This window comes from Poecilia formosa, unplaced genomic scaffold (genome assembly GCF_000485575.1).
Source record: "Poecilia formosa unplaced genomic scaffold, Poecilia_formosa-5.1.2 Scaffold102, whole genome shotgun sequence".
Classification (NCBI taxonomy): Eukaryota; Metazoa; Chordata; class Actinopteri; order Cyprinodontiformes; family Poeciliidae; genus Poecilia; species Poecilia formosa.
Window position 1 is genome coordinate 606,271 of NW_006800041.1, and position 11,025 is coordinate 617,295.

Here is an 11,025-nt window from a genome sequence, read left to right on the forward strand (position 1 = left end):
CACTGCAAGAGTAGGATAATTGGTTTATTAAGAGAAAAACATTTAGAGGGAAAAAAAAACAGCACCACCACCTTCGATTTGGTGATTTTTTTTAAAGGAATCCATAAAAGACTCCACATATTCCAGGTTTGCAATATAAAAATAACTCAATAGAAACATATCGGCGTTGTGGGACTGCAGAAAAATATTCTCCAGATGTGGATCCCACAGCAAGAAGAAGGCGACGCTCTCATCCCGCCAAGTCACAGTGAAATGTCACGTGGGCAAAACGAGGGGCTGTGACCTCCAGCTGTTCTGGACCCACATTTCTAATTGAGAAAATGAAAAACTGTCCATCCAGATGCAGGGAGTTTATGTCAGCGTGTCCTCGCTCCTGATGAACTCCCCCACGTCGGCCTGGTGGAACACAACGATGGACATGGGATCTACTCGCCGACATTCCTGTGTGGACTTGGCTGCTACTCCAAAACCCTGACAATAAAAGCAGGGAACATTCAAAGCTTTAGGTGAAGCAAGAACTTGGATACATTGTCTAATTTAAGTGAAAATCCCTCTGCTTCTAGGACAGTTTATGTTTAGTATGTCAGAAATTATTCTTAACCATTGAAAATTGTGAGGGTAAATTTTTAAATCATGCTAAATGCTCTCTGGAGCAGCTGTTTTTCAAACATGGAAAAACAGCAGCTCTCTGCAGCAAGTCATGGTTAAAACAAATGAGCTCAGAAATGACCTGCACTCAGCTCTGTTACCGGCTCCAGGGCCACATTTATAGCTAAGCAAAATTGTTTACACCCTAGCCAGATCATGAAAATAGAAAACTACACCAAGGTTTTCAGCAATATTAGATAGTTGGATAAGTATTTTTATCTTGGGCAACATTGGAGGTTTCGGCATGCCAGCGATTCTTCCCTCTCTTGCAAGATGCCTCTGTCATTTCCAGCAGGAAAACAACTTCTTGCTTAAAAATAACTTCAGATGTAGCAGTATAACTTTGCAAAGGTAGTTTTTAAAAATGTTATTTTTCAGCAGCTATTGACAAGTGCCAAACTTCAGAGTGAGTTGCTATTGTTGCTTCTGTTACATCATCAATTAACAAGCGTGAACTAATCCTATTGAACGCCTTGCAATCCTCTGAACGGCACTGACTTTTCTAGTCCTTCTAGAATAGGCTGAACTTTAATTGTTCAAAGAATGCTGCCACAGAATGAGGCGGACTTTTTAAAGTCACCTTATGGTAACCCAACTGAGCCTTTCCAGTCAAAATACTTTTGAAAAACAGGGTCCACATTCAAGTATTTTAAATGCAAAACAGTGGGAGTCAGAAATAAACTTACCAAAGGTACATCAGCCATGGAGTAAACCACAACTCCTTGATACTGCATCGTGTTTTCAGTAATTCTACCGAGGCCAGACTTCAGCACATGGTTCCCGTACAAGAAAGACTGCTCTGCTCCAGGTTTCACCCACACCTTGAACTGAGGACATGATAGTTTCAGATCATGTACGTCTGCTTTCAATTTTAACCAGTGTTGTCTCTGTTTTATCTCTACTCCAACTGGCATGGGAAGGAATCGTGCAGAGCATACACACCTTTGCATAGGGAGCCAGGAAGTCCAGAGCTGTGATGTGCAGGCGGAACTTCTTGGTCTTTGTGAATTTTCCAAAGCATGTTCCCACCGAAATAAGTTTGTCTCTGGAAAAGTTTGTGGTCAACTTGAGAATTTTCTCGCTGTGGACAGAGAAAGTAGTTCTCTATAAGATTCTCAGTTAACCAATGGCAAAGCTTTTAAGGGAGAGATGAGGAAAAGAATGCTGTTATCAGGAAAAAGAACATTTAAGCCAGAAAAGCACTTTGTTACACATAAGACAAAATAGAAAAATGGTATTCATTCGATATTTAAGTCAGCTCAAAGACTGAACATGATCAGTTTCAAAAAGATACAAATTTAACAACCATAATAGACAAGATCAGAAGATTTTGTCTTATTTAGCTGTGATAAAAGCTTTTTTACATTGTATGTATGGTGAAGAAAGTTGTTCTAGATGGTCATTTACAGTTATTTACAAAATGTATAAGTATATTAAATAATTTTTAATTAATGGCTTTTTAAATGAATGAGAAATGATTCTCTGATATTGAGAACTCCTTGGAGGAAGTACTTCCGTATATGTGAAAAACAGGTTTTGAACAATTTGAAACATGCCATCACAAAATACGTGAACAGCATGGAGCTCCATGTGCTAATGAAATAATTATATATTTGTATTAACCAATAATTACCTCATGTAGTATACACGGTCTTGATGTAGCCTGAAGCAATAGGTGCCATCGGGTCGGTCAACGAGAAGCTTAATGTTTTCCCCTATGCTTTTTGGGAAAGACATACAGTGATCACATGAATGCTAACATGCAAGCTAATACATATTATTGAAAGTTGCTCCCTTCCGGGCCAATAAAGATAATTTTAAGCTCACTTACTACTTTGATAGCTTCTCAAACATCGTTTTTGTCTCCTCCTCAGTTAACGGTCTCATTTTAGGATGTAAAGCCGTCTTTTTTAGCTGGGAATGTGTGGTTTTTAGTCCGTAGAGGGGTAAAAACGTGGGTACCAGCGGAAGTAGTCACACTTTAAAGCGGAACTTGTCTTACGTAAACAGTCGGCACAGTTCCGGGTTTTTGGGGTATTCTGCTTTCAAGTCGAACTTGCCTTTCCCTCCGGTAAACCGACCACCTTCTGGTGAGTTTAACCTCTTAAATTTAAAATTAAAACGCCTTATGGATAATTGACATGTTATTAGCAATATATATACGGACGCTTGTTTATTTTCAACCTAGTTTTACCTTCCTATTCTTGTCTTGGTAATCGGAAATGAGCTCAGTTAGCCTAGTAGGCTAGTAGCTGTCAAGAGGAAAAAAACTCAGCTTCGGGTGCTAGCGAGGTTAGCATGTGAGCTAACCGTGGTAGCAGCTGACAGTTAACCCTAGTTTGCTGTTGACAGTCGCCCTACCCACCAAATAAATTGAAATTAGAAATAAATCTTGAATCAGCGGAATAGAGTCGGTGTTTAAAATCTAATTGTAGCTGTCGCATTTATCATTTGAAGACGGGAGTCTTTTTTTGCCGCAGCGGCGCGTAGTTACATAACGTTCATTTGTTTGTAAATAGCAATTACTTTCAGATCACAGGCAGTAATACTTAATCCTTTAAAGATATCAGATGCAATTAGGACCAACTTTAAGCTTCTCTGTACTCGGTGCCAGCTAAGTGTATGCTTCTCCTACGCGCTGAGTGCGCACTGTCACTTCAATGTCAGCCGAGTGTTCTGTCAGCTGCGGAGTCAGTAACTCAGTTTTGGGAGAGCGACTTTGTCAGCAAACTCTTTGCATTTGAGGGAACACTTGATCCTCCTTTCACTGCCTGTTGGGCAGCAAAAACAGCTGATCCAGTTTTATAAAATAGGTTGGCGAATAATGTGCTACTTTTATACAGAAATAGCCAGGCATCTGTAAAAGATCTGAATTAACTGAAGTTAAGTTTGACTAATGTTGGAAGAGTCGCGAGGTTTACAATAGTTGTATGTCTTATTTCATCCCCCAAATATCAAGTTTAAAAAGTCACTGAACCGCCTATCAGAGTCGCAGGAAAAAAGATAAATCCAAAACATTTATTGTAACCTCATTACAAAAAATGTTTCTGTTCATGAATGTTTAGCTATTTTAGTCTTGTACATTTCTTTCCAGGTAAGGGATGTCAAATGTAATATTTATGATGGCTCATTGCAGGCTTTTAAATTTTCTGTTTGTTTTTATGAGGTGCAGGAATGTCTGATAGCTGTGAGTTGTCAGATGAGAGCATAATCTGAAATTACACGTTCAGCCAGTTGGGGTAAAACCACCGAGTCCCGTTAGACAGCTCAAGTATTTAACATTTGAATTAGATTGAAGTGGCTAGGCCCTATAGGTTGAGGCTACAGGAGTTCAATTTATCATTATGCCATCCTTGTCGCTTTCTGTGTGTTTTTTCTCATCTTTCATAGTTTGACGAAATCTTTCTTTCTGGAGTTTGTTGGCCTCATTCATTTCTCAATCAACATTTTTGAGACTTCGTTAAACACAACGCTGTTTGTCAGTCTTATCTCCTCAGTAACCCCCTAACTTTCATTCAGACTTGATAATCCAGTACACTGCATCAGCTAGAGGGAGCATTGATTTGATCACTTGTTTGTTCAATAGGATGCTTTACTAAATCTGTAAAGCTAATAAGAGCACTGAAAATGTGCTGATCATTGTTACCAACAGTCAGAAGTTATAATGTAAAACCTCCACCAGAAGCTGAAGTAACTCTTAGCTGAACAGCTTATTCAGCTTGTGGGAGAGTGACTAAGATCTCAGAAGTTGAGAGAGTTTCTCTTTTTACATGCTTGCTTGGGGTTGAACTTTTTATAGCCAAGATAAATGACATTTACATGGTGTTATTGTGACAATAATCCTGAAATATTCATCTGTTGAGTGATTTTTTTTTTTTAAATGTCAAAACAAAGAATACAAGAATCAGTAGCAGAAAATAAGGGCGTTTTCTGCTGAATTTCCCCTACCACATATAAGGACCTAGTTCACGGCTAGTTGTGACACATTTATCGCAGTAATATTAATTTATGCTTTTTCACTCTTCACACAGGTGTGTTCGCTCTCCTGTTATTTTTTTTTTCTGCGGAGCTGTTCTTGTGCCAACAGTTTACTCCAAAGGAACCAGCAGCTCTTCTGTCAGCAGTTTCCGGTGGGTGTTTGTGACTCTGGCAACGGCGAACAGGAAGACAGACGCTGAGAGACGTCTGAGCTGAGAGAGGAAACTGCTGCGGCTTCTTCGTCTGCCTCAGGATGACTGAGTTCTGGGTTTGTTTCAGTTGCTGCATTGCAGAGCAGCCGCAACCAGTGAGTGAGACATTTCCTCTGAAAAATAACTGTTCCTGGCTTGATGAAGCCTTTGAGTTTAAGTGGATACGTGTCATTTTTAAGAAGTTATTCAACTGTAATTTTTGTGCTGTGGTCGGACATGTTGCATTTTAACCTGCTAAAATAGCTTCAGATGCGAGTGGGACAAAACATGCATTTCTTCTAATTTGAAGGAAGGAAGTTGTAAAATGAAACGAAATGAACATTTGTTTACAATGACTTCAGAATAATAATATATCTAGGGAGTTGGATGGAAACCAAGCAAAAAAAGGAAGAAATTTTGTACAACTAATGTTAAATTCTGCTTTTAGAGTGAAGAGGAAGCACAGGGAATCTGAATAAATTTAGACCTATTGGTGCATTTGTTTAGCTCAACTTTTCCAGCCATTTTGAATACTATGTAATTATTAATGTTGCCACCTTCTGATTTTTAATTGTGTGCTTTTGATTAACAGAAAGTAATTTTTAGAACATTAGTCACAATTGCTGTTTGGATGTTGTATTTAATGCAGTGCCAACTTTAGTCTAAGAGGTTTGAAAGAATATATCTGTTTGCATTTTCTTCAGAAACGGCGGCGACGAATCGACCGCTCCATGATCGGGGAGCCAACAAACTTTGTTCACACCACACATGTAGGCTCAGGAGACATGGGCCTTGGATTGCCATCAGTAAGCTTCATTCACTGCCCACAGTTTAATCAAATGAACTCACCACACTGTGACCATTGCTTAACATTTCCATCTTTTTGTAGGTAGATCTTGTTCAGGCCCAGATGAAGTCTAAAGGAGGCTACACACACGGTGGCTCAGAGGGCTCTCAGTTGTAGTGAGGTGAGATGGGTTTGCTTCAATCCATTTATTTTTTTTCTATTTGCTTGAAATTAATAGAATCTGCAGTGTAGATTCTTGTAATTCTTGAGAACAAACAAGACAAATCAATTCTCCTCCTCATGTAATTTTCAAGAGTGTTTCTTATCAGAGCAGAGCAGCATTCTTGATAAAATCTGATAAGTAGGTTGCAATGTTTAATCCGGTCATCTCCTTTGAAAGCTTCCTCTGCCTCTTTTACTGCAGTGTGTAAAATAATAACAACTCAAATCAACATGTCGGCTCTGCAGACTTTCTGATACCACAGCCTTTGGGCTTTTCGATTTAACACATGAATAAACATCTGCTGTAGAGCTAAAAGTCTTTGTTTTGACCGCACCCATGCTATGTCTCAGCATTGATGGCACACAGCTGCAAGCTACTCTTGTGTGTGTTTGTGAGGAAACTGGAGCGATGCTCCACAACACATTTATTCTGTGTCTGATCATATTATACTGAGAAAATTATCCCCAAATGGGATAAAACAAAGTTTATCCCCTATTGATAAACTTTGTTTTGCTGAAAACCGTTTCAGCTTATCTTGAGACACTGACTTAGCTGTTAGTAGAATGTGTTTATGTATTTATTTTATTTTAGTATCACATATCGGGTTCTAAACCGTGACATGTCTTCTTTTTTGTTGATGTGGCACTCTGCCTTGTTTTTAAACTCCCATTTCACATTCCTTTAGTTGCTCCTCTCTTTTAATTAAACTGCTGTTTATTCAGCTGAGCTAGGATAACAATAGCATGCTTGAGAGAGAAACTGTATTTTAACTAGAGGTCTAAAAACAGAACCAATTTAATAAAACAACTTCCAAGTTAATGTAGACATTGACTTCCAGTGCTGCAAATCCTAATGTTTCTTCCTGATTTTTTTCCCCCCACAGCTCTTCAGACTTGTGAAAACTACTCTTGTTTTATGGAAGAATTAAAAAAAGAAAAAGAAAAAGCAGTTCTGTCTGTAACGGACCCAGGACCAAAAAATGAAACTACTGCTTTTCAAAGATTCTGTACATATTTTTTATTTTCCATTCCTCCTCTTTTTTTTTTAATGAAAGCACTGCTTTCCATTTGTTGCCATAATGTTGCACTGTAAGGAGCAAATGTTAAGGGTAGATTAAGGTGTTTAGAGCTCATATTGTCAGTTGGTTGTATGCTTGTGTGTATGCATGAGAAAACATTTTCAGAAACATTTGCTGTTGTAGCCCACTGGATGCCTGTAATTTATTGATTTGATTTGTGAACGGACCTCATGGTGGCTGGGCCACACTGAATATGTAGAACGTTCAGTTTCTTCTTCATTCTCAGAGGTTTATCAAACGACAGATTAAAATTAAGCGAGGCATAAAGGTTCAGATTTTTATTCTGAGAATTGCTCTTGCTTTTCTGAGTCGCTTTCAGGGTTGAAGGTTGCTGGTTTTGTAATAAACTTGAAAACGAGTGGATACACTGGACTATACGTTGTACACACACACACGCTTAGGAATTTCTCTTTACTTTCAACCATTTCTTTTTAAAATCATTCAGATTGAAGCTTAATGGAATTTTAATAACCTATGAGCTTCCTCATCTGCCTTCCTAAGTAATGTTTATTTTTTTAAATGTTAGAAGCACATTGCTGCAACAACCATGCTTGTAGTGTTTTATAGAAAAAAAAAATCATTTTTAAAAACGATGCGTTTTGTTTCCGTCATTGTGCACAAACTGTAGGCAAATAATGACACTTGGTTCAAACAGATCGCAAGGGCGGACTGTTCCTCTGAGGTCGGTTAGTGTTGCAGACTTTGACAGATTTAATGTAAGTTGTTCATCCGGTTAAATGTAACTGATTGTATCTTTCACCAGCACACCAAGAAGTCCCAGTTTATCTGACTGGTAATCCCTGTTTTAGTGTGGCGTAATTCTGTCCCCCATGAAGTTCTCGGAGCGTCTTACGTAGAACTGAGCTCACACGTCTCTTAAAGTTGTCATACGTTTTGTCTTTAGCTGTTTTAGTTTCTCATGTAGACTTTAGTAAGTTTTCGTTATTACAAAAAAGTATTATTCTCGTACCGCGTAGGTACAGATCCTCTCCCACTGCTGTAGTTTTCCTTTCTCTCTAAAGGGTTTGCCTTTTCCACAAGCACACAAACTTTCCTTTAAAGGGGAAAAGTAAACAAATGCAGCTATTGTCTGACTCTGCTGGTTGTTCAGTGATCAGGGTGTATTTCACATCTTTTGTCTAACTTTTTTTCTTTTTCTCACTTGAGATGAACCTTTTTGTTATTTCCATATCAATAACTACTGAAAATTTAATCAGAAATAATAATAAAAAAATATTTAAAAATCAAGGAGGCTTTAATTTTGTAAACATTGTCGCATTTTGTCTATACTATGATTGAATGTATTAGGTGCAGCATGCTAAAAGGTACAAAAGAACTCAAATTTTAACATTGGTACCAGCCATTAGAAAATGCAGTGTAATTGTAAATCCATCAACAGCCTTAACTTTTCTCTTTTGGACTTATTACATGACAGATTTAATGAAATTAAGTCAAGTCACGTTTAGAAAATACTATTTTGACACATCGGCCTGTTTCCTTTGTATTGTCTGTGTAGTGATTCTCTGTAAAACAGACTTTTATGTATTTTTTTTTTTATCCACAGAAATCTAAGACATGAAGTAGTCAAACTGGCATTGCAGTACATTTGTGTGATCAGCAGGCTGTGCTAGTGGACTGCTTGAATGTGACAAAGTAGATCAATCGTTTTGGGATACCTTTCATGACTCATGATGATGCTGTACATAAGATAAGTGATGTATAAAAGTGATGACTCCGTGATAAATATATGTATCCACATTCATGCCTATTTTCTTTTCTGTAAGCTGTTACAGGGAAGGTAGAGTCGGCACAATGTTTTTCTTTTTCTCAGGACTTAACTTCATGTAGTTCCCACTTTAAAGGGATATTCAGCTGTTTGTTTTTTTGTTTGTTTTTTTTCCTTTTCTGGGTAAATAAATGTTATATGTTGTCGCACCAACTTGCATTGTCTTTGTCACTTCAGTGTAAGGCACTAATCAAAAATGTCCCCAGATGGCATTAAATCAATACTAGCTTTCTCCAAATTATCTGTTTGCACGTTTAGACATAATAATTAGCTTTAGCTCGGGCAACTTTGTTCCCTCCATGTCTGGAGAGTGTTTGACTGCAGCTTCAGTCGGATTGCATATGAGTACTTAAACTCCACTTTAACTCACAAAGTGTAATATTAGCTTTAAGTGACTTTTAGGGGCTAAACAACATGCTGCAGTGAAACTAACTCAAGATGAACTCAGAGGGTAAATGATGGTCTCTGAATGAAGTTACAAGAGCTAAGTTCTGTAGCCAAGTGAAACAGCAGCCTGGTGAGAAAAAGTGACACTTGCACGACACCAGCATGGATTGCTATTATAAAATAGTTATTCTAGTGACAGCTGTTAGGAGGAACTTGAAGAGACATGCTTTTGCACATCCGAGTAACAATCCTCATCACAACCTGAGCAGAACAGCTTTGCGGATCTATCAGAATGCTGACAGAATTTTGGCATTTAGAGCTTTGTTACAAGTGGTAATTCATCACTAGGGTGAATTGCAAGCAGATTGGCCACAGGGGAGGGAGTCAAGGCTTCCACCGTCCAACTCCAGGTCTGGACCTTCTAAGACAAAGATGAGACGAAATGTTTGGAGTTTGACTAATGTTTTTGACTGTTTTCTCACCAGATTTGTGCTGCCCCATGGATATTTTTTTCCATATAAATATGAAAATTATGAATATTATGAATAATATAATAATATATTATAATAATATAATATTATGAATATTAAATTTTCTCCCAAAAAGTTTAACCTATTTGACTTTTGAAAACATGGAAAACTGTCAAACTTTAGTCATTACAAATAGAAGATTTTGCAGTAGATGAAATTATGACTTCTTCATTTCAAACTATTTATTGAAACTGAATTTAACTATGATGGTGGCTATATCACAACAAACATGTCTGAGCCTCGGTAGCTTGTCATGTGCCCTTAAGCCATCAATTACTTCTTGAAAATAGCATGTCACACATTTAAGTTGGTTTGCCTGTTGACACATGACTTCTAGTCATGAAAGACTAGCCTCAGGTTTTGGAAACTCCTGATTACAAAATCCCATGAGTGTTTTATGAGATTCAGGACTGGAGAAGATGCAGGACACTCCACTTGAGGTACATCCGCAATTGTTCCTCAATCTTTCAACTTAAGTGGGGAAAGCACTGGAAACCATGCAGGTGAAACCAGGTCTCATCTACTCATTCAGGGGCACAATAACTGATTAATAATCTAGTATCAACCTCTCACAATACCATTTTCGAGGTGTATGTTAGTGCTAGCTGGACTGGGCCCACTTGCCCAGACTGTAACACAAAAAAACCTCCAAAGATTTGTCTGGTGAAAGCACTGATTAGTTGTTGAATAAGATGCTTCTTGACATTCCCAACAGCATCGGCAGGCATTGTTTTATCGTCCATGTGAAACTACAGCACTGAGGCTCACTGGTTCTTCATCCAAAGCAGACGTTCCCTGGCCCATTCAGGGGGATTATGCCTGTGTCACCTCACAGGTCATCTGGCATGTAGACCATGCCAATATCTTATTTTCCTTTTCTCTTTTCCTTTTCGGGGTCGCTACAGAGAGTCATTGGTCTCCATCCCTATCATCTGCATCTTCTTCTCTCACACCAGCTACTTTCATGTCTTCTTTCATTCCATCTATAAATGTCCTTTTTGATCCTCCTCTGGGCCTCCTGTCTGGCATTTCTACACTCGGTAATCTTTTACCAATATACTCACGATCCCTACTCTGTACATGTCCAAATCATGTCAATGAATGCAGTTTTCAGTTCTTTAAATGTGTCTTTACTTGAGTGGTGTTTACCATCTGGATCCATGGGGTGCTGTTCACAAGGAAGTATGTAATGTGGACAAAGGGTATTTACTTCTATCCTTTGTTATGACTGAGCCTCAGTTCCTCTAAGAGCATCCTGTTTAAAGTTTTGAAATATCCAGGCACAGTTAGATTGATTGATTGTTTGTTTCTATCTTGTTCTCAGGCTGTCAAATGTGAAAAGATTGAAGAAGAGGACAGTTTAACTCCAAGCTGGCTTGGAGCAACCAGAACATTTGGTGCTTAATTCAAAGACCAG

The 11,025-nt window shown here is 38.3% G+C and overlaps 2 protein-coding genes across 2 annotated transcripts; one reads left to right on the forward strand and one right to left on the reverse strand.

The window, feature by feature from the left end:
• Positions 1–2: 2 nt before the first annotated feature.
• Positions 3–2,633, reverse strand: nip7 (NIP7 nucleolar pre-rRNA processing protein). The gene is made up of 5 exons (XM_007559069.2): positions 2,480–2,633; positions 2,282–2,368; positions 1,591–1,729; positions 1,335–1,475; positions 3–471 (listed from the first exon to the last, which is right to left on the reverse strand). The coding sequence occupies exons 1-5, from the start codon at positions 2,533–2,535 to the stop codon at positions 352–354; spliced, it is 543 nt and encodes a 180-aa protein (XP_007559131.1). The 5' UTR covers positions 2,536–2,633; the 3' UTR covers positions 3–351.
• A 23-nt stretch (positions 2,634–2,656) lies between these two features.
• cdc42se2 (CDC42 small effector 2) lies at positions 2,657–8,844 on the forward strand. The gene is made up of 5 exons (XM_007559070.2): positions 2,657–2,738; positions 4,680–4,933; positions 5,522–5,623; positions 5,707–5,785; positions 6,711–8,844. The coding sequence occupies exons 2-4, from the start codon at positions 4,880–4,882 to the stop codon at positions 5,779–5,781; spliced, it is 231 nt and encodes a 76-aa protein (XP_007559132.1). The 5' UTR covers positions 2,657–2,738; positions 4,680–4,879; the 3' UTR covers positions 5,782–5,785; positions 6,711–8,844.
• The last annotated feature ends 2,181 nt before the right edge of the window (positions 8,845–11,025 follow it).